General features: G+C 37.8%; 2 protein-coding genes and 1 pseudogene across 3 annotated transcripts in view; all 3 read right to left on the reverse strand.

Moving 5' to 3' along the window:
- LOC146468740 (cyclin-dependent kinase 7-like) overlaps window positions 1-8581 on the reverse strand; it is an 8960-nt pseudogene extending 379 nt beyond the window's left edge. The window contains exons 1-3 of the transcript XR_014867419.1: window positions 8518-8581; window positions 1082-1150; window positions 434-553 (exon numbers count right to left, since the gene is read on the reverse strand). The product of XR_014867419.1 is annotated as a cyclin-dependent kinase 7-like (transcript). The remainder of the gene's footprint in view (window positions 1-433; window positions 554-1081; window positions 1151-8517) is intronic.
- The window catches only part of LOC146468736 (uncharacterized), a 78206-nt gene that overhangs the window by 45799 nt on the left and 8544 nt on the right, over window positions 1-23863 (reverse strand). The gene's annotated exons all lie outside the window — the stretch shown is intronic.
- LOC146468741 (uncharacterized) lies at window positions 13228-17769 on the reverse strand. Its single transcript, XM_085124199.1, has 4 exons — window positions 17669-17769; window positions 15230-17248; window positions 14369-14406; window positions 13228-13396 (listed from the first exon to the last, which is right to left on the reverse strand). The coding sequence occupies exons 1-4, from the start codon at window positions 17767-17769 to the stop codon at window positions 13368-13370; spliced, it is 2187 nt and encodes a 728-aa protein (XP_084980325.1). The 3' UTR covers window positions 13228-13367.

Here is a 23863-nt window from a genome sequence, read left to right on the forward strand (position 1 = left end):
CTAACATCTGGATTGCAAGCAAATGGTAACTTTGCAGCATTAAAACTTCACTAAAAATTAAAATTTGGGGTTAAACTCAGCAAAAAGTACAACTGACCAGAAGTTCAACATGATCGATAAAGCATTCTTACTATCATAGTTGAAAAATGGCAATGACAAACCTCTTTGTTATCCATTGTACTTTTTTGTTAGCATTTTTGGCCTTGAGCCTGCACAAACCAACTGACCAATAGAGCCCTTCCCGTTAAGATATTCAAACGTGGTGTAAACGTTAAAACAAAGGATTGTGTACAGTTGTGGCCCTTTCAACATTTGTGGTACCATTGCTGACATGGCAAGGTTTCATAACCAGTCCCTCAATTAACTATGATGCTATCAACTCTTCACTAATTCAAGTTTTCAACATACACCACAAATAGAACGTTGCTCCCACCTTGTCACCACTTGATGTGAATATAACCTTAGTTGGACTTCCAAAAGATCTGGCCAGTCCAAAATCTCCAATCTTCAGCACACCTTTATCATCAATCAGCAAGTTGTTTGGTTTTAAATCCTGGCAGCATGAATAACAACTGAAATATTTATCAGAAAACCAGAATGACATAAAAAAAAAGTAGTGACTATCTATCTATGTATCTATGTAGTGAAGAAACTACAGATTGTCACCTGTTGTGTTCATAGTCCTGGGCTCCGCCCTGAGATTCAACTCCTTACCCTTAAACATTCCAACTTTCACTGACAGAAATGCTATCTGTTTCATATTATACATAAAACAAAACTGTACCCCTTTTTTATACCTGAAAGATAAGCCAAGGTCTTATATTTTTCCAGAAGTAAGGCTAATTTTTGCATTACAATCGCTGCCCTTTCTAATTTACTTGATTTAATTGCCGCTAGTCTTCAAATTCCGGTTGACATTCTATTTTTGGCACCCTTAAATAATAAAAATTTTAAATCACACCCAATGAAATGTACCATGTATTAAAATATACTGCGAATTCAAGTCACTTAAATAATTTAAGTGGCTTTACTTAATTAATTAATTAATTAATTTATTAATTACTTTAATTATTAAAGTTACCTCAAGATCTGTCTCCATAAAATCAAACACAAGACTAACGTTGGATTTTTGACCAAACACATCCCGAAGCTAAGAAGAAAAGAACCAGTAATACTTAAAATTGCTTCATTATTTTAGTACCTACAGGATTGTTAGTAACAGTTATTTGCACAAACTATAACTGAAAGTAGTTATGTACTTTCACCTATTTTGTGAAAATATTAACCAGTTTAGTTTTTATTTTTCTGTCTTTAAATCTTTACCATAATCTGGACACACAGCAATAAAAATCAATAGTTCTGGTTCTAAACTTTCAAACCAAAACAGAGATTTAGACCATAAATTATAAATATATGCAAGTTGCAGACACCTAAAAGGGAAGAGGATGAATTCATGAGCGCAGAGTGTAAGACACAAGCACTAAGTGCAAGGAAAGGAAAACAGGGGAGGGGAGGGTAGGACGCCCCTTTTTCCAACCTTGCATTTGCACCTCATGATTCACGCACTTCCTAATATCCTCCCCTCCACCACTTTTGACACCTACTACGAAGGCTACTACCAGTCTATTAAGTTACTGTTTCTTTAATTCACACACTAAAAACAAAGATATTATACTCAAGACACTATGCCTTCCTTTTAATGACTCAGCTAAAATGGTTATCCCTGGTGAAAATCTTTTTAAGATCCTTGAGGATCTTTAAAGATCTTTAAAGATCCACATGAGGATCTTTTTGAGGATCTTTAAGGATCTTGATTCATGTCCTCAAAGATCTTGCAGGATCCTGTAGCAGGAACCTAAAGGATCCTCACAGGGCCCTGCCAAGATCCTTAAGGTTCTTGTAAGGATCTTTACAAAAATCTGCAAAGATCCTGAAGGATCTTAACGGATCTTTGCAGGGACATGAAGGATCTTTGCAGGGACTTCAAGGTTCTTACAAGATCCTGCAAGATCTTTGAGGATATGAATCAAGATCCTTAAAGATCCTCAAAAAGATCCACAAAAGATCCTCATGTGGATCTTTAAAGATCCTCAAGGATCTTAATGGATCTTTGCAGGGACCTGAAGGATCTTTCTGGGAACTGAAGGATCTTAACAGGGCATTAGCAGGATTCTTCATGGTGCTTGTACTGTAGGATCTTAAAGGTTCTTTGCAGGGACCTTAAGGATCTTGACAGGGGCTTTGCAGGATTCTTCATGGTCCTTGTAGGAGCCTTGCTGGGACCTGATGGATCGTTATAGGGTTCTGCTAAGATCCTTCAGGTTCTTGCAAGGATAGTAAAAAATTTGCAAAGATCCTGAAGGATGTTTAAGGATTTTTGCAAGGAAGGGACGTGAAGGATCTTCTCAAGGTTTCTGCACAAATTCTCAAGGATTGTAACTACTCAGTGATTTTCTGGAAAAATGGTAGAAAGATCCTTTGTGCATCTCTCACAATACTCTTAATTTTCATGCACAAAATAAGTATCCTATTTAACAAGCAGTAAATTTTATGCCAAATGTATTTTATTTCTCAGATTATTGTCATCTTTTTACAAATAGATCTTTGATGTTTTACACTTGTAAAAATCTCATGGTTTAAAATCATCAATCCCTTTCCATGAAACACAACAGTTAATGCAAAATGTAAAAATCTAAAAAAAGGGTAAAAATGTCTCATAAAGCTAACTTGTTTTTTTCTTCTTATTTCTTCCTTTTGTGTGAGCCCTTTGTTTTCATGAAAATGAGGCCACTTACATGCAGAAAGACATGAAAAAATTACTACAAATAGAGGATGAGAAATACAGACAGCATTAATTATTTTTCTTTTAAGCTGTAGCACAACATTGTTATGACTTGAAAGTTGAAAGACATTGTTATACCTACATGTATTGCAACCGGTGTTGCAAGTTGCAGAAACGTGCTGTACAAAGTTGAACTAATGTCTACTTCAATGTACAATGTTATCACAACTTGCAACAGGGTGGTAACATCCACAACAACACTTTTACACGATTGGATGACAAGTTCAAAGAAAATGTTGCCTACAGTGCCTAGTACAATGTCAGCTATCAAAATGATACCCTTCAATAAATTTGTAACAGTTATGCATTTATGAAAAAAACTCTTCTTTTAGCCACAAGTCTCACTCTCAGGCAAAGGCATAATCAAGACTCATCTGGTTTTGAACTGTTACATTGAAAATTAAAAGAAATCATTCACTCTAATAAATATGAATTTTGACAAAATTGAAAATATGTCAAGTTTACATGCACATTCTCCTTTAAAGTAACACTCTGTGCAGCTCCATTTTAAAGCACAGATAATTGGCATTCTCATTGCACACTATTAAACCAAAACCCATGAAAATTTCAGTATTTTTTCATGGTAAATCCATAGCAGTTCCAACACTTTTTGAGGGGATTTTCAAGGTCATGAGTAAGGACATTTTCATGGCATTTTTTAACCATGAAGTTGCCATGGAAAGAGCATAAAAAATCCATGAAAATAATGTGAAAAACAGCATGGCCCATGAAATTTCCTGCATCATGTATCAGACTATGAAAAACTCATGAAAAGTCCCTTTAGGACGGTGCCTACTTTTGTTACTGCACATACGTTCTGCACATCTCAAGATTCCTATGGGTGGTGCCTACTAATACAGGGGTATTTTTGTGTAGTTTAAAACTGTGCGGAGAAAGCACAGAAAAATTACCAACTGCTCTTTGCATCCAAAAAGAAAATTTGGGGTAACCATACATTTTTCAGAGATAATAAAGCTTCAATTTGGAGTAAAACGCCATACATTGCTTTGTATTTCACTGCTGCCTTAGAATAAGAAAGAGTAATTGTTGCTGAATTATCTCTAAAAAAATGCGTGGTTACCCCCAATTTTCTTTTTGGATTCCAATAGCCCTTGCTAAGATCTGCTTTTCTAACGGTCATAAAAATCGCAAAAATACTTTGGTTTTAGTAGGCACAACATGGAATTCCCATTTAGCTTTTCAGGAGATTTTCAAGGTCAAATTTTCAAGAGGTTTTCATGGGATTTTATATGAAATTGAAAAGCTTGTGAATATAATTTAATGAGAAAATGAAATAGGCTTAAAATAAACATAAAAAAGCGATAATTTAATGGGGAAAAAATGGAAAATGGTACAAAAATACCTTTAAAACAGGTTTAAAATAGGGCATTAAATGTATGTCATGCAAGTTAAAATAGCACTCTGCTGGTTTATAGATCCAGAAATAAAATAGCTATAAAATACATGTAGGTTGAAAATAGGTGATGGTTTAAATCCTTGTTTTAAGCCTAGAATTATCATAGTTCATGTGTTTTAATTAGTTGTAGCATTTGCCACTGCAAATGATTTCATGGTCAATACTTCATATATTCCTGCACCTAACTTTATCTGGATGGTTAATTACATGCATTACACACAATATAAATTTGTCATTCACAGACCGTATTCCACAGCCAGAGCTACAAACAAGTAACAGCGAAAAACAATTTCACAGTAAACTTCTCAGGAAAGAAACATTCAGAAAATGACTTTGTCTTGAATTATGTAAAGGTTCAGGGGAAGTGCTAAATAAAAAAGAAAAATGATTGGATATTTCGTAAAAAAAAAAGATTGATTGTACCCTTGCTGTTTTCAACTACATGTATATGATATCAAGTAATGACCAATACTCCATTATGCAAGTTACAAAAGTTTATTTGGTAATAATTATTGTTTCTCAGTAGCAGTAGCAGAAGTCACGATTTGCAACAAAATCAAATCAGTTAAAATAGAGTCCAACGGTCATAAGTGACTTAGCTTATTGAGCAGGATTTGCTGACTTGACTCTGAAGCTGCACGAGTGAGTATCAGCCTTGACAACATTATTGAGCTGAAAATCTGCAGTACAACAGAAAAAAGTGCATTTTAAGTCAGTTCTTCTGAGTGACCAGTGGTTACTCAGTGATCACTGTGACAGTGATCTGGGCAGTGCCAAGTATACGCTTTTAGACACATGTTTCAGTGAGCTTCTCATCTGTAACAATCTTGATTTCTGAGCAAAACAAGGGTATCCAACCTTTAACTCATGGTGCTACAGAAAATATAAGCTTATACACTCCATGAAGTTGATCATGAACTCCAGATCTTCATGCAACGTCAATCAAACCAAGATCACTATGTCTTCAGCTTATACCAAGACATTGTATCAACCTGGCTACAAATTACTCTGTAAAAACGTTTGCAAAGGCTTTACATGTATAAGAAAAATAAATAGGGAATGTTTACCTTAACAATCTCGAATTTGCAGTTAAGCTCAAATAAGATTCAAGAAGCACATGCATTCGAAATTCCCATAGAAGATCTATAAAATCACACATTTTCATGCAGTCTTTTTCATCAAAATTATTGATTTCAAAGCTTACCTCTTGCTAAAAGTAGTTATTCACATTTTTTTGCTTGAACCCAACATTTTGAAGCTTAACAGAGGTAAAAATCCACGGGAAATGTCTCCTGTTTTCTTGAATATTCCGCCTAAATCGAAAATGAAACGGTCTTTTCCGCGAGCCTGCAGTGGCATATCTGCTGACCAAAATGGCCTTGTTCGTGCCCAGTCTACCCAGTCTGAATGAAATCCAAGATGGCTGCCGGTGTTGCTGTGACCCCACGTTTTCTTGCTCATTTTAAAAGCTAGCACTGTGCATGAAAGTTGTAGGAATTATGATTGAAAGCATTGTTGTTCTTTTTGGCATCAAATGGAGTCGAGATCCATCGAAGAAGGTCTGAATGTAATATTGTTTTCACAAATGCATTTCAGTGACGTGTACTACATGTAAGTCAAGTTTAATATAAGCTTCATTTTTTTTTAAAGCTTTTCCTGGAAAGCAGGCCAGTTACAGATACTAATATCAGTTGCTCATCTTGGTTTTATGTGTTTATTTGCCCAATTAAAATAACAAAAATACAGCTCAATCTTGTGGTATAGAAAATAAGTACATCCTTGCTCTTTCTTCCAAACCATTTGTTATTATTGCATACATAAGCTTAAAGTTTATAAGTTTATTGCAAAGAAGTACCTGGTATATGTAATTGTTAGATTGAGCAAAAAAGTGTACATGCAATAAGAATACATCATGCATTTGTCTTTTTTATATGGCTCAACATTGACGGTGTATACATCAACAATGATGAATACAAAATAATAGTAACTTCACCTTAGATTAGGGAGATGAAGTTTCCCTTGGTGTATACAAAATATGTACATACAACATGTGATACAGACAATCTAACTGGCCATTGCCTATCCTATTTGTAGAAAAAATATAAATAAAAACAGTGTATTACTATTTTATTGAGCAATAGTGATATAGGATTACAGGCTGTTTTACAGGCTATTTTTTTCAGTTTGTTATGAGAAAATAGTAATAAAATACAACACCTTGTTCTATCTTGCTTTAAAATAGGCTTAAAATAAAAATAAAACACAAATAAAATAGATTCTCAATTTTTTCCCTATCAGGTAAAATAGGAATAAAATGTAACTCATGCATTGATATGGCTAACATCAGTTGTTACCTGAAAATTCCACAGTATTGGCCCATTGCAGCTCCAAAAATCACAAAAATTAATATTGAATCGACTAATCACAATCTAATGTTGTAAAGTTTCGTCCTTTAGCTTCTTGTGTTGTCAAAGTCGAAGAAAGAGATTTTCAGTCATTGCTTGTCTTCACATTTTGTGAAAATATTTGTAGACCCAGGAAATCTTGTTTTGTTGAGATTTTATGTGGCTCATCACTTTCTTTGCAAGAAAAAAATATTTAGTTCTGTTGCCTTTGAGGTGAGGTTTATAACTGCATTGCCATGTGACTGTGTATAGTTTATGCATGATTGAAAGGTGATTTCATCCACGACTGCAAAATTGGTACAATTAGCCTGTTTGGTTCCAAAGCAACCCCAATTAATTTTTAGTGAATTGTTTATTATTCTATATTTTAGTTAATCACAAGACCATGATTTGCAAAGTTCTCTCTAACAACCTGATAAGATTCTCATTACAAGTTTGTCTAAAGATCCTTGCAAGATCATTATAATAATTATAGCCTTAAGGATCCTGACAAAAATCATTGAAAGGATCCTCAAAAATCTTTCTAAGATCCTCTTTGTCTCCTTGAAAGGATCTTCTTTAAATCCTTCTAAGATTCTCATCAGATCCATGATGACTGTTACGGATTTTGGGAAAGTTCTTTGAAAGAGATAAAATAGGATCCCTTTAAGATCCTTGTAAGATCCTCATCAAACCTTCGAAGATTCCTAAGGATCCTGACAAAGATCTTTCAAGGATCCCTGATAGGATCCTTTGAAGATCATTGTAAGATCCTCATCAGATCCTTGAGGATCCTTAAGGATCCTGACAAAAATCTTTTATAGGATCCTCTAAAGATCTTTTTAAGAACCTCTTAGGACCCTTGAGGATCCTAAAGGATCCTGAAAAAGATCTTTGAAAGATCCTTGAACAGTTCTTAACAAGAACCTTGTAAGATCCTCATCAGATCTTTGAGGATCCTTAAGGATCCTGACAAGGATCCTTTTATAAGATCCTCTAAAGATCTTTTTTAAGAGCCTGGTAAGACCCTTGAGGATCCTAAAGGATCCTGACAAAGATCTTTGGAAGGTCCTTGAACAGTTCTTACCAAGAACCTTGTAAGATCCTCATCATATCCTTGAGGATCCTTAAGGATTCTGACAAAGATCTTTTATAGGATCCTTCTAAGATCTTTTTATGAACCTTGTAAGACCCTTGAGGATCCTTAAGGATCCTGACAAAGATCTTTGAAAGATCCTTGCACAGTTCTTACCAAAAACCTTGTAAGATCCTCATCATATCCTTGAGGATCCTTAAGGATCCTGACAAAGATCTTTTATAGGATCCTTCTAAGATCTTTTTAAGAACCTTCTAAGACCCTTGAGGATCCTTAAGGATCCTGATAAAGATCTTTGGAAGATCCTTGAACAGTTCTTTACAAGAACCTTGTAAGATCCTCATCATATCCTTGAGGATCCTTAAGGATCCTGACAAAGATCTTTGAAAGGATCCTTTAAAGGATCTTTTTGAAGATCCTGTAGGATCCTAATGAAATCTCTGAGGATCCTGTAGGATCTTTTAGAAGATCTTTGAAAGGATCCTCATCAGGATCTTCAAGAGATCTTTATAGGATCCTCAAGAAATCCTCTAGGATCTGTGAGGATCTTTAAAAGATCCTTGTCTTCAAGGATCTTTAGAAGACCTTTGCAGATCTTTGCAGATCTTGGAGGATCTTTGAAGATCTTTGAAGATCCTCCAAAGATTTTCACCAGGGATGCAACCATCAATGTGAATTATTTCCATCATTTTTTATTTTTTGGTTTATAGAATGTATTTTACACTTCTGACAATGTCCATGGTGGGTCCCACCTCTCAATAACCTTTCTATTACCTACCCCAATTATGTTAGGATGTCTGAGTTCCTGTAGAAGCTTGATTTCATGCCACGCAGTTCTGTTAATTCCTACAAATAAGACCACCATGGTTGAAACATCATATGTCCTTTGAATATCAAATGGTCATTTCTGTCAAAGGATCGTTGATGACCGCAATAAAACCCCTTAGTATTCTCTATACGCAGATAATTTACAAATTTGTGTTCACAGACCAATGGACACCAGACAAAAAGCAATCATGAAAAAAGTTTCAGTTCCAAAAAGACATAAATGATTAATGTAGATGCCTTACAATCTAACATATGTTATAGTGATGACTGGTAAAAATAATAATAAACTAACTGTTAACCAATAAGCACAATCCAGAGAAACATCTATTTATCTTGTTTTTGTTTTATTATTACTATAAAGGAAATAAAGGGAGATGTAAAGAATCGACACAACGAGTCCTCAGTAGCTCAGAGGTTAGAGCATCCGATCTAGAACACGGAGGGTCGTGGGTTCGAATCCCATCTAGGGCTAGATTTTTTCTGTGCCCTCTTGTGTCAATTCTTTCCATCTCCATTTATTTCCTTTATAATATTCATATCATGCAGTGGCATATGTTTTATTATTATCATTATCATTATTATTATTATTATTATTATTATTATTATTATTATTATTATTATTATTATTATTATTATTATTATTATTATTATTATTATTACTGACTTTACTCCTTTGCCTAAGTTTGATCTGTAAAACAAACATTACAATAAAATTTACATAGCTTAGGACATAAAGAATCCAGGCAAATCACCAGCTTCCATCAACAATAAGCCAGTGTACATTAGTATACTACATCCAAGCCAGCTGGTAGAATAATTCTGCCAGCTGGCTACAATTTGTTTTATAGACCCCGGGGTATAGATAATTAAACTCGTTGAAATTCTGCAGCTGATCAGCAAGATGAGATATCACATGACTAGACAAAACAAAAGCCCTTTCATCTAATTTAAACAACAACAAAAAAAAAACATGCCAAACACAGAAAAAAATTGATCAGCCGCCAGCTATAGATGGAAGTACTTCAATGTTGTATAATTACCTTCTTCATTGCTACAATCGAATGAGTTTCCTGATCTTCAAACTGCCCAAAAAATATCTCTTTTAGAATATACAACTATTGGATCGATCAATGAACCTCACATATTATTGCATTTACCTGTCCTTCGCCCAAGAAATCAATCTTCTTGTCTTCCCTCCATTTTGTTTTCATGATATGGGCCGGTGGTGGGCCTGAGTACTAGCAGATCACTTTAGAGCCCAGTGCCCAGGACGAGCCAAACTCGTCTCCAGAGCCCGCGCGTAATTGTTAGGTTCGTTTTCTATCTGTCATTTTTTTTTTTTTTTTCGCTTTGTTCAAAACTATTTACTTCATCCTTATCTTTCCATAGGAATTTGAAATTTAACTGATTTACTTCTTTTATGATATTTTCAGGAATGGGCCTGAACAAAGGATGTATAAACAAATTTTGGTAGAAGCAGGAGCCAGTACGCACAAGTAGAGAGAAGAAGTAGCAAATCACTCAGGGCTTTTCGTCGTGGAGAAATTCCCTGCTAATCCACCCTTCGTTTACCATTCTTTATGTGGATACGTTTCTTCAATTACCAGATTTTGGTCTAGTCTCCCACACAGTCTTTAAAAAGAGTTGTATATGTGAAAAATTAACGACACCACCAACTAACGACTAAGTTTGAGCAATGTGAGGAACATCCGTAAGGCTTGTATTGGCTCTGAGCCTCCAGCATCAGGCCATTTCATAACAAAACGTTAAATGAGAGGATGTTTCCTGCCACCAACTCCCCTTCCGAGAAAAATAGTCTGCAAAGTCCAACAGTGTGTATTACGACTGTCTGTGTACCGTATTTTGCTATAGACTGTTACGGCTGGTGTCGAGTTTTGAACTAAAAATGTACCCATCGTCGAAGATGTGGCAATAAAAAAACGAGGACATATAAAGAAGTTTATAATTAATTATAATGTATAATTCTTTCCAAGTGTATTAACATTAGCAAGGATTCCGAAGGCTTCCGCTCATCACAGGTTTCACCGACTGTAGTCTGAATTCACTAAAATTTTGTCCCGCAATCCACCAATCATCACCCGAATTCACAAAATGACACTCTTGCAAAATTTCGTGCTACTGGCCGGTTTTCGTACTGTTAGGTTTTGCTTTAACTCCCATGATACACATAATCATTAAAACACGGTCAACCAAAAGACGCTAAAAAAAACCAGGGATGGCAGGGGCAGGATCGTACAATTGACCAGGTACAGGGATAGAATATGTCAAAGTGATTGTGCAAAAGGTGAAATATGTGCTCAGTAACAAAGTTGCGGAAGGAGGCAGTAGTTAAAAAACTGGTAGGGGGTGAGAATTTACAGCTATAGTTCCAGAGCTTAACAATACGATTAAAGTAAGAGGCCTGAAAAGTGCTAGTTTTACATACAGGAGTTTTAAGGTTATAAGAATTACTTAGTCTGGTTCGGCCGTGGGAAACAGGAGAAACAAAATCATAAACATTAAGATCAGTAAAACCTTTCCGACATTTGTAAAAAAACCCAAGATCTTTGAGTTCGCGGTCAAATGTCAGAGGAAGGAGTTTCATAGTTAAAAGTCTGTCGCTGTATGACATCACGCCTACACGTTGTTCGAGGATCCACCTTGTGGCCCTCTTTTGAATCCTTTCAATTTGTGTTTTTAATGCAATCTTGTCCGGGGACCAGACTTGGGTCGCGTAGGATAACTAAGACTTCACAAGTGCAAGATAAAGTGAGCGTCTAGCAGAGACATCGTTTAATAGTGGGCACGTGCGTTTTAAAAGTCCAAGTAACTTGTTGGCCTTACTGAGTAGTGGCATGGATATGTGTTTTCCAGGTGACGGAGTTGGTGATGTTAACTCAATCGTCTTCCTCCGTGGACACATGCTCGATCTCTACATTATCAAGCTTGTAAATGAAGTCTAGCGAGCTCTTATTTCGAGTGATGGTTAGTGCCTTGCATTTAGAAGCATTGAACCGGATATTGTTGTGCCGAGTGCACGTGACCATGTTGGTCAGGGTTTTCTCCATGGACGATGGTATTGATGTTGCGATATACTTTGGTGACTAAGTATATACCAAAGTAAATAAGTATATACCAAAGTCACCAAAGTATATACTTTGGTGACTAATAACTGACAAACGCGTTTGTTAACTGAACTTGTTTATTTTGAATATTTCATGGTGTTACAATACTTTACTGGTGACATTTTTCAGCGCAATATGTAAAAGGCAAAGGCTGGCGAACGGTCTTTTTTCAAACTGAAAAACTGACGAGCGGCGTCTTTTGCAAGGCTAAGAAAGTCTGGAGTTATGTAGCATGAAATTATGAATTTTTTCTCCACCACCCTTTGCTTTAATTTGGTCTGTGGTTTCCACAGCATAAGAGGCCTAATGTCAAGTTACTAAAGCCAGATTAACAAAGAATCAAAACTGCTCTATAGCTACAAAATTTCAGCTCAGGCCTCAATTAATACAAGTTTTAAAAAACAGTACAAAAGCAACCATACCTTTGAAAAAAAGACAATACAAGTATACTTACGTAACTTTCACCGATTGAGTTAAACTTACAATTATTGCTCAACTACTGCGTATGTACATTAACTGTTGGAGCAGCAGGATTTTGTCGATTTGGGGCGCAATCTAATTGCTTTACGGTAACGTCATTTCCTATTTGGATTGCCTGAATGTTTCCTTTGGATAATTGGTATCTTATCCTGTGTTTGACTATATTATAAAATTATCAAATAGAAGAAAGGCCCTTGAAGTTATTTACGCAACTTAGAAAGTTGTGAAAATAAGGTCTAAAAAAAATTAGTCTTGAAAGGGATTCGAACCCCTGAACTTTGCGATACCGGTGTAGTGAACTACCAACTGAGCTATCAAGTCAATTGGGAGAGTTTGTAATATACCCTTGCAGGATGAATGAATGAATATGAAGACATTCACAGAAAGCCGCTAAGTTGCATTAGTAACTACAAGGGTCTTGCTTTTATTCAATCTTTCACCCGCAGTTAAATATGTCTCATATATTCATATTTATGTATACCTGGATTTATGAAAACATAGCTCCAGAAATATTGCCTTATGTTAGTTTTACTTATGAGATTGTAATCTTTTTTTTTTTTTTTGCATTTTTCTTTTGATTCATAGTCATTAAGTAGAAAGCATACAAGGGCCATTAGCAGACATTTACATGGTTTGTTTTTCAAACTGAAATCTCAGGTGATTTTTGTACAAATATTTTTCCGTTCATACATCCAAATTCTTTGTTTTCGTCCTTTTTTTTCTGCTGTAAGGAGCAGCCTTGCCGTCTGTAATCTATTATCTCTGAAAATACTGAACATGGTCAAAAAATGTAAGTAAAATCAGTAAGTAAGTAAGTAAGTTTATTAACGTGACTAAACACTTAGCTAACCAGCTACTTTACAGGAATAGTCACAAAATAAAATAGTAATAATAACAATAAAAGGAAAAAGTAATGAAAATGATAAATGAAAATACTGAAAAAGATGAGAAAGATACTATTTACAATGTTTCTAAGATTATTGAATATATAGTATAAAATTGTATAAAATGTTTTAAAATATATCAGCATTTGATTACAACATGTAGCGGTATTACACAACAACTCTATAACTAGACTTGTTGGCCGGGTAACAAAATATTACGTTTTGCAATGCAATAACTGCGGATCTTTGTCATCTTTCATCAACATTATCATCCAACGCTAGGAATGTTTCCTGCAGTATCCTTTGGATTATCAGAGTGTTTTGCCTGGCTGTTCTGGAACTTAACAGACATCGTATGATTAAATGTTGACATGGTAATCACAGTATTCAACAAACCCAAATTACCAAGTACCACTGCAACTACTCCCATAACTTTTATGCTATATAGGTATATGCTGCTGCCGAGGGTATTGTTGAAGCAGTTAGGTCTGGGAAAGGGTATAAAAGTCGGAGAGTTTTGTTGTAGAATAGGATGTCAATGAGAAAAATTTGGTTTGAAAAAAGGTCGGGGGAATAAAAATTAAGACTCAAGTTTAGGATGGGGGGGGGGGGGGGGATGTTTTGTGTCTGATCTAGAACATGGTTTGGTATAGGATAAAGGTTTCAAATTAAGTCCCAGTGGAACACTTCCATCTAAAGCTATTCAAAACTCCACTCAGTACCCCCCCTCCAACTCCCGGGGGATATAACCTTAATGAAAATCCAAATTCAGTTGAACACTCCCAGGTTGTTTTTGGGACGTGTTCTGTTCAGGGCCCTGTTTGCATAAAGCCGACCCCCACACTCCAGTGCATACTAAAGGGTTTCCACAAATCTGAGTTGCACAGTGGAGAACAAACATACTCTTGTGAACAAAAACAAAACGTTCTAGTGTGAGAGAAAAATTCACTGTCATCATGATTGGAATTAAACAACTCGGCTCGTTATTATATTTCCCCCATGCTGAGATCAGACCATGTATTAAGTGGTCGCTTATCAGAGGTAAAAACTAGAGAGATTTTCAAATCATCAGCACCCAAAGTTTTCACGGTTCAACTTTTCGTGGTTGTTTGTGTGTATGGAGGACGGTGTAGGCGGGGGAAGGGGGGGGGGATTGATTTTTCAATTGTTGTAAAGTTGCCGTTTATAAAGGTTGGTCCTACAGGTTTGACTGAATCCTTTTATGATGGTGACTCGGACTGCAGTAATCAACACTGTTTTATTCTCTTGTATGACAGATAACGGAAGAAAAGTTCACATTACTGCAACTTACCATCGTCGAAAGTTCTTTCTCCGTGATCTGAAACATTACTGACACAAGAAAGAAAATAACACATGTATGACCATCCGTTCACAACAACAACAATAACAGCATCAACAAAAAAACACCTTTTAATGAAGGTAACCTTTAGACAGCAACAAGGACACTACACCGGCTTCGAATTCGATTTCGATTTCTGGGTATTGTCAGAATCTTACGAATGCTCACAGCACTGAATAATACCAAGGTGGCAGCCACGGAGAGCTGCTTTTTTCTTTTCACGACACACACACCTGCCACAAGTGGCCCTGTTATACGGATCTACTTCTCCATACGCATTGCCGAAGATGATTTTGCAATCCTCAGCCAACAGCTCCCACAACGAGTTTATGGAGATGTAGTTAAAAACGTCACTTGTGGCCACCACTTGCAAGGACAATGTAACGCAGTGGCTTTCGTGTTCCGCTCACGGCCTGGGCCTACCACTGCCCTGGTAAAGGGATCGTCACTCGGGAGTGGGGACAAATATTTGGTTTTATTAACAGAGCTGAAGACGTAATTTGGCCACCATAAAGTGAGATATGAGTGCTGACGTTTCGAGTGTTAGCCCTTCGCTCGAAATGTCAGCACTCGAATCTTTTTACCGTGACAAAATTACCTTATTTACTTGGTTGATAAAAGCAAATATTCATAAATGATATAAGGCCAGTCACCAGGCTATAAAACTTTAGAATTCGCAGACGAAACTTAAAGTTGTACCCATTACGCGAATGAAAGCCGCTCAGCTTTACGTCTCGAGTTTGGAGACCTAAACTGATAGGGTTGAGAGGTTTTCAAATCCTTTAAATTAATAAATATCAAACGGTGACTTACCTCAAGTGACCAAAACTCAATGTTACGTCATCACCGATCAGCACAAACGGAGCCCAGTATTTAATGTCACTGAAGTTGCCAGATTCCCGCATTTGTTTCATGGTCTGGTGGAGAGCCTTACTAGCACGTTGTCCTTCCGCCAAATGCTCGTAGAAGTATCTCATAAATTGCAGAGTAGCTTCGTCATCAATGGCCCAGAGTGATGCAAGGACAGAACGAGCACCGGCACCCAAAAAAGCACGCGCAAGACCCACCACACCCTCGGCCTTAATCTTCCCTCGGCCGCTATGGCAGCAGCTTAGGACAACCAATCTTGCTCGCAGTTTGGCATTTAACACATCAGCCATAGTCAAAAAGAAATCTTCCTGTTTGAGGTCTTTCTTGGCCACCTTTGGATTAGGAGACAAGAAAATTTCACCAGTTTCCGCACGGCCATGGGCTGCAATGTGTACCAAGGCCACTGAGTTTAGCCTGCTCAACACTTTAGCTTTTGTTGCCTCTTTTCCAGTCAGAGGTTTGATGTTCAGAATAGCACCGATCATTTCCACCTCCTCTTTGGCAGCCGGAAGCTGCAGGATTCTACTTCCTCTGTAACGGATGCCTTCCACCCATGGATCACCAACAAGCAGTGCACCAGACGTACTGTGGTACCTCTCAGGGCACTCTGTCATAAGCTTCAAACTTGTCAGTGTAGGAACCAGTCGAATTGTGAGCGTTTCAGACAAGTACCTAGAATGTTGGTCCAGAAGTGCAGCATAGGGAACCAAAAATAGTGAACCATCAGGAACAATGATAACTTCATCGCTTTGTAGCAGATGTGAAATCGGTCCCAGGACCACATCGGACAACGCCTTTAAAGCATCGCCTTCGCCTTCTGTAGATGCCTTTGATTTTTCATCGCGATTTCGATAAGGAACCTCTTCAGATTCTTCATCTGCTGGCCCATCCAAGGAGCGATTCTCACACATGACTTTTTTAAAGACTCCAATCTGTTTGTATGTTTTGTGAGTCAGAGACTCCAAACTATCACTGATTTCCTTTCCCTCGCAATGGCAAAGATTTCCTTTTTGCAACACCCAGAAGTTAAGTAAACTGGGGATTTCAGCAAAAAATATCGTTTGCGATGGAAGATGGATTGGAATGGAAGAGATTATACTCGTCTTCTCAGCAGACACTGGATGAACTGATTTTACGCCGTACTGTGATTCCATAAGATCCATCATAGCCTGTGCACGTCCACGCTCAGCTGTAAAAAGCGCCTCCATTGTCTTGTTCTGTTGTAACTGAACAAGCCATAACATGTTGTAGGTAGCCTTATGTTTGTTCCGGAAGTCGATTTTCCATCTGTCATTCGATTGAAGAAGACCCCTAAGTTCATCAAATAATCGTACACTACATTTATAAAAATCCTCAGCTGTACAAACATCGTAGAGAAAGTGATGATCATTACCAAGACACTCATATGCCGTTGCTTCGAGCATTTTGTTTCCAGTTTCTTTAGCGATACTTAGAGCTTTCCGATGGTACTCGATAGCTGTCTTGAAATCTCTACGCTGGAAATAAACAGTTCCAATGTTCTTATAAGCACTTCCTTCTGAATCTTTGCTACCAACTTCTTTAACGATCCTAAGACCTTGCTCATAGAGCTCCAAACATCCCTTAAGGTTACCAAGAGAGAAATAAACAGAACCAAGATTCATATGTAGAACTCCCTCAGAGAGCTTCATCCCACCTTCTTTGGCGATATTAAGAGCTCCCTGATAACACTTAGTAGCTTTCTCATAATCCCCTTCAGAGAAGTAATCATTAGCAAGTGCACCGTATGCAGTTCCTTCTGAAGTTTTGCTCCCAACTTCTTTTTTGATACTAAGAGCTTGCTGATGGAATTTGATAGCTGTCTTGAAATCACCAAGAGAGTGGTAAGCATAACCGAGGTCCGTATATACGGTTCCCTCTGAAGCTTTGTTCTCAACTTCTTTCATGATACTCAGAGCTTGCTGAAGGAACTTAATAGCTGTCCTGAAATCACCAAGAGAGTAGTAAGCATTACCGAGGTTCGTATATACGCTTCCTTCTGAATCTTTGTTCCCAACTTCTTTCATGATACTAAGAGCTTGCTGATGGAACTTGATAGCTGTCTTGAAATCACCAAAATAGTGGTAAGCATTACCGAGGTTCGTATATACGCGTCCTTCTGAATCTTTGTTCCCAACTTCTTTCATGATACTAAGAGCTTGCTGATGGAACTTGATAGCTGTCTTGAGATCACCAAGAGACTGGTAAGCTACACCAAGGTTCGTATATACGCTTCCTTCTGAATCTTTGTTCCCAAATTCTTTCATGATACTAAGAGCTTGCTGATGGAACTTGATAGCTGTCTTGAAATCACCAAGAGAGTGGTAAGCTAAACCAAGGTTCGTATATACTCTTCCTTCTGACTCTTTGTTCCCAACTTCTTTCATGATACTAAGAGCCTGCTGAAGGAACTTGATAGCTGTCTTGAAATCACTAAGAGAGCGGTAAGCATTACCGAGGTTCATATATACGAGTCCTTCTGAATCTTTGTTCCCAACTTCTTTCATGATACTAAGAGCTTGCAGATGGAACTTGATAGCTGCCTTGAAATCACCAAGAGAGTCGTAAGCATTACCGAGGTTTCCATAAACCCTACCTTCTAAATCTTTGTTCCCCAATTCTTTACTGATTATAAGAGCTTGTTGATAAAACTCGATAGCTGTCTTGAAATCACTAAGAGAGTAATAAGCATTACCGAGGTTCATATATACGTCTGCTTCTGAATCTTTGTTACCAACTTCTTTCATGATACTAAGAGCTTGCTGATGGAACTTGATAGCTGTCTTGAAATCACCAAGAGAGTGGTAAACATTACCGAGGTTCATATTTACGCTTCCTTCTGAATGTTTGTTCCCAACTTCTTTCATGATACTAAGAGCTTGCTGATGGCACTTGATAGCTTTCTTGAAATCACCAAGAGAGTCGTAAGCATTACCGAGGTTTCCATAAACCCTACCTTCTAAATCTTTGTTCCCCAATTCTTTACTGATTATAAGAGCTTGCTGATAAAACTCGATAGCCTTCTCGAATTCACCGAGGCGATAGCAATCAATACCACGGTTCATGTATGACGTTCCTTCCGAAGCTTTGCTTTCAAATTCTTTGGTGATACTACGAGCTTGCTGGTGGTACTTGAAAGCGATCTGGAAATCACCAAGAGAGTGGTAATAATTACTAAGGTTTACATACGGCTTTTCTACTAACTATTTGCTTCCAACAGATTGATTCTTTGTCGCACCTTCTTGACGTGATGTGTATCGTATTTTTCGTAATTCCCAATGTAAGACGTCATGTAACGTTTCTAATTTTTGTTAAAGTAAAATGCATAGGGGAATGGCTCATCGATGTCATGCAAGGAAATAACAATGGAATTTAGTGAGGTTGAATACTTTGGCACTGAGCATTACGAGATATATTGCAGCTAGTTGAAGACACAAACTCTATCGGCTGGATGAAAAACCTAAATAAATCACAATCAAAGTTCACTATTAAACGAGAAGAGCAACGGGATTTCATGTAGATGTTTAATAATTTGGCACCCGGTAGATTGCAGCTAGAACCCGCCGTGCGGCACAGTTCCAGTGTCGGCGGATCCATGGGAGGGTTTTACGACTTGTTTAACACTTAAATTCTTGCATCGACAGCAGAGCGTATCACTATTCAATTGCTTGGTTTTTTAAAATCATTTTGCCATTAAACTAAATTCCAAGAATATTCAAATATGGATTTTTTTTTTTTGAGGAGGGGGGGGGGGGGGGTGTACCCTCTGGTGGTCTGCTCGCGTCTGCTCGGAAAGCACTATATTCCTTCATATCATTCACATGGGGCAGGGAGACTACAATCAAGGCACCAGGCCTGAAGACCTTCGGATTCATTTTTACCTTTTTACAGTCGAACCAGGTCAAGCGTACCCCCCTAGATTCTATTAATGAATCTATTATTTGAAAATTGAACCCGTTAGTCGTTTCAAGTATTCAAATCAAAATTAGATTTCTGATTGGATTATACGAACCAGGGTACAAATAATGCATGAAACCAGAAAACCAGAAAGCCCGCGGGAAAAACTCCTCTCAATATATTCAGAGCGGCAATTCTTGATTTATATAACAGTGGATTTTCCAAAAAGCAGATTTCTCGTGATTTACAGCAATCAACGCCTACTGTCAGAAAGAAAATTCGCCATTTTAAACCAGGCACGGTGGGTCCTGTCGCGTAAATTTAAACTCACTTATGATCACTAAATGAACATTTTACGTTTGTACACTTGCGTTTTTTCCGTTAGTTATTCAAAAACAAAAATGAAAAAGGACTGGAAGCCGGCGTTTTATTATAATAAACGGTTCTCTTTTTGAGGTATATGCAAATTAATTTGGCGAAAAGTATGCGAACTCACAATGGAAGATGTTCATTTCAGTTGACCTTCGACAATGGCAGCACATGTGTTGCGCTATTCGTCGACGTATAATGGACAGTCTGGTGAAATAATAATATATACCAAACTTTTTCATGCTACAAGGTAGGTAATGCTATACATGAAAGATAAATTGGAATTTTTCAGCCCGACTCATTTGCAAGCGCTTGACTTTGTGCTCTTGCCATGACCAAATTTGCATAACGAATTATATGAATGTGTCAACAACATGCAGGAACAGTTTGAACGAACGAGCTATTTCAAATGTACTGTAGTTTGAATTTTACAGGCTATTGCTTTTGCGCGGATCTATGTTCTGCAAATTTTAATTTGATCATTGATCCGCGTTAACAATGAATAAATAAATGCATTCTTTGAAACGACTAATAGGTTCAATTTTCAAATAATCGATCCATTAATAGGGTCTAGGGGGGTACGCTTGACCTGGTTCGACTGTAATTATAATGAGTAGCCTAGAAACACTCAAACCCATTGCAGCCAAGCTTCAACAGAAAGAACAGGATGCCTTCCAAGTTTATTCTATGATTGACGACACTATTAAAGCAGTTAACAGGGTGAGGTCAAACAGAAGAGGAATGCCATGAATGGTTTAAAGACTCCTCTAGACTGGCTGACAAGATTGGTGCTAGAGTCTCAGCGCCAAGAATCACTGACTGGGAGGCACGCACTTAAAAACAATACAAACCAGGAATCGCATTATCGTGTTAATGTTGCCATACCATAGATCATTTGTTAGAAGAAATGAATTCAAGATTTAGTGAACACAGCAAGGCTGGAGCCGAAATCTTTGCCTTGCATTGGTTTGTCTGCCTTGATGAAGTATGACAGCCTTCGTAATTTGGTAGAATGGCAACACGACTTACCAACACCGTCCACACTTCTTTTTGAGTTAAAGGAATGGCAAAACTTTTGAAAATAGTGCACACCAAATTTACCACTACTGGGTAATCTTATCGAGTGTGCAAAACATGCTGACGAGGACAAATATCTGAACATACGAGTTTTGCTTATAATTGGGTGTACACTCCTTGTTAGTTCTGCCAAAACTGAGCGTTCATTCTCCGGCTTGCGAAGAATCAAGTCACATCTCAGAAACAGGATGTCTGAGGAGCGGTTGACGGGACTTGCGCTCATGCACTTGCATCATGACCTTAACGTTGATATTGACGACATCTGTACAACCTTTATTACCATGCACAAGAGGAGGATGTTCCAAGGGTGCATCCTTTACTAGAAGAATTCATGTACACGGCAAGGGGCTATGAAACTGGTGTTAAATTGATTATAACGTGGATACGCGAGCGAGGGAAGAGGGACGGGAACTCGGAGGTCTGGGGGATAAGTAATTTGCCGCAAAAGAATTCCAACATTGTTTTTGAATCAAAGTTTGGACCCCCCCCCCCCCCCCCCTCCATCAAAAATTTCTGGATCCTCCAGTAAATCCACGGTCTAGATGACATTGAATCGAGGGGTCGAACTATTTTTCTTAACCCAACACTGCTCTGGTTCACTGTACGAAGGCAAACAGGTTCTCGAACTGAACCTGAGGGGTCACTTTGTGTTCCCTCCCCCTTTCGTAATTTTAAAGCCATTAAGGCTTCAGCAGTGAAACTCGGATGGTATATAACATGTCCAAAACGCCTTCCTTTGAGCTCCACAAAGTGGACTGGTGACGTTATATCACATAAAAATTGAATCATTTGTTCTTCACAGACTCCATTTTAGATCTGCCACCTGTATTTCCCGATATCTCCGAAACCGCAGAAAATCCTCCAAATTGGTTTAAAACTTATTAAAAGCAATAAATAAGAACCAAATGATGTAAAATTGTAAAAGTTATGACATGAGAAAAATTGGGCAGACGAGATCTTGCTTCTATGACAACAGCAAGCCACGTGAACAAACAGTTATTGTATAAAGTTGTTACCAAATAAATTTTAGGAAAATTCACCAAGTTTGATGGAGTTTGCTTTTTTTATTTGGGAAGTTATACGTATTCAACGCCAGCTTGACGCTGCAGCACGCAGCCTGAATAGGGTTAAGAGTATAAGGTCTAGTCCGGATCGCTCGTGCGCTTAACCTTTTTAACTGACATTTATTCTGTTGGAAATTATAAATAATGAAACTGTTTTCTATCCTAACAAACAGGGCCTACCAAGAGTAATTTACTGCTAACACTTATTTGCTTTAAAACGGGAAACCTCTATGCCTTAAATTAAATAAATTACAATACCTTTAGAACGCCTTTTTTAAAACGCTTAAAAGCTGAGAAGACCTGTTTGGATTTGTAACCGAATATCAGCTCCTATACGAAACCTATACGAACAGCTGGATGGTGTTGCTATGGGTTCGCCACTGGGACCTCTTATGGTTAACGCATTCACGTGTAACATCGAGAAACAGTTAGAAACCGAAAACAAGATGCCTGCCTTTTACAAACGCTATGTAGATGATACGCTTAGCGTAATGCCTGATTTGAACAACAGTCATCCTTCTATCGATTTTACAATGGAGCTTGAGAATGGATATAATCAGGAATGGATGCCGGTTAGACACGAAGGTTTACAGGAAACCAACGCACACTGGGCTACTGTTACATTACCACAGCCAAGTGAACAGTAGATATAAACGGTCATTGCTGAATACCATGCTCAATCGTGCATTTAAGCTCTCATCTACGTGGAAGCTTTATCATCAGGAATGTGAACGCCTCAAAGAGATCTTTACCCGACGGCGCTACCCAGACAAACTTGTGATCTCTACCATCCGCCAATTCTCTTTATTCATGTAAAAGTATCTGAGGATTCACGTACCCAACAGCAAGTACCAGAAAAGCAAGAAGCCCCAATCAGAATAGTGCTGCCTTTTAATAAATCAGAAATCTGCAAACGCAGTGCGCAGACAACTTGGTGACCTCAGTCGGAAGATCAACGTGGATATCAGCCCTTTGTACACGAGTCGGAAGATCAAGGATGAAATAAAAGTGAGGGAAGACAAGCCACCCCTTGTAAATCAACAATGCGCTGTGTATCATTTTCAGTGTGGCCTGTGCGATGCAGGCTACGTCGATCGGCTACACGTGCCGACACCTTCACCAGCGAATTAAGGGGTATAAGGGATCGGCAATCGGAAACCACCTGAAGGAGCAGCACAAAATGGCCCCAAATGACATTGCGTGAAGTTTTAAAATTTTAAGAAATTGTCAAAACAAACTTTATTTTCTTATTTTTGAAATGCTTTTTATCAAAGAACCGAAACCAGGACTAAACAAACAATGCGATTCTATTTGCGCTAAATTGTTTGTTTAGACCAGTTCTAGGCAAGCCTCATTATTACTTCATTGTTTCATGTCCTTTTTAAACTTTCTAAATACTTATCATTGACATGTTTTATCACATTTTAGCGTTCATGACATGCTTACCGATTTTAAAATGTTTGTAATATATTAATGCGATGGCTTTCATTTTTTACTCGCACTTAAAAATGCATGGCCTCGGAGAGGTCGAAACGTCGTCACCTTTTAGCGTGTATTTTTATCACAAAATCTATTTCTAAGAAACTACTCATTAAAATAAAGGAAATAACAATACCTTTTAAGACCTGCTTCTGAGTTCCAACAGCGTCGCATTTTCTTTGTCAATCTTTTCAAAGTTAAGGTTGTTACGTTGTAGAGAAAGCAGGTAAATTCGATGAGACGTTATAATCACCATTTTTAGTTGTACCTGATCGGCTGCTCTTCCCAAAATTAATCGGAAAACTTGAACGTTTGAGGGTCTCCCAGATCTCTAGTGCGAATCGGCCCTCAGCGCCCGGACAGAATGAAAGGCACCTATGTTTGTAGCATTACAGCGAAGCTGGCGGAAAATTTCTTTGAACCTCAGGGTTCTCGAGTACAACGATACTCGATTGTTACCTGACATGGTCTTTGAAACGGTTTTTTGCGGTAAAAGTAGGACCAGTAAAATGGTGTACATTAAAGTGGTTCTCTTGTTTTCTTTTCAACTACTGCAAGCAGATAAGAATGATAAGGCGTATACATATATACTAAAACTTTCTTCCACTTGTCAAATTGTGTTGATCAGTCACTGCTTGGGGAGGAAGAGAGCTGCAGAGCATCCTATGTTTTA

This window comes from Pavona decussata, unplaced genomic scaffold, assembly GCF_977016875.1.
Source record: "Pavona decussata unplaced genomic scaffold, jaPavDecu1.1 SCAFFOLD_130, whole genome shotgun sequence".
Lineage (NCBI taxonomy): Eukaryota > Metazoa > Cnidaria > Anthozoa > Scleractinia > Agariciidae > Pavona > Pavona decussata.

Coding starts and splice junctions, on each gene's coding strand:
- LOC146468741 (XM_085124199.1), bottom strand. CDS start 17,769: ATGAACCTCGGTAATGCTTACCGCTCTCTTAGTGATTTCAAGACAGCT. Junction 17,249..17,668: donor AAAGAAGTTGGGAACAAAGA/GTCAGAAGGAAG, acceptor TGGTGATTTCAG/GACAGCTATTAAGTTCCTTC. Junction 14,407..15,229: donor TTGAGTTTTGGTCACTTGAG/GTAAGTCACCGT, acceptor TTCTTGTGTCAG/TAATGTTTCAGATCACGGAG.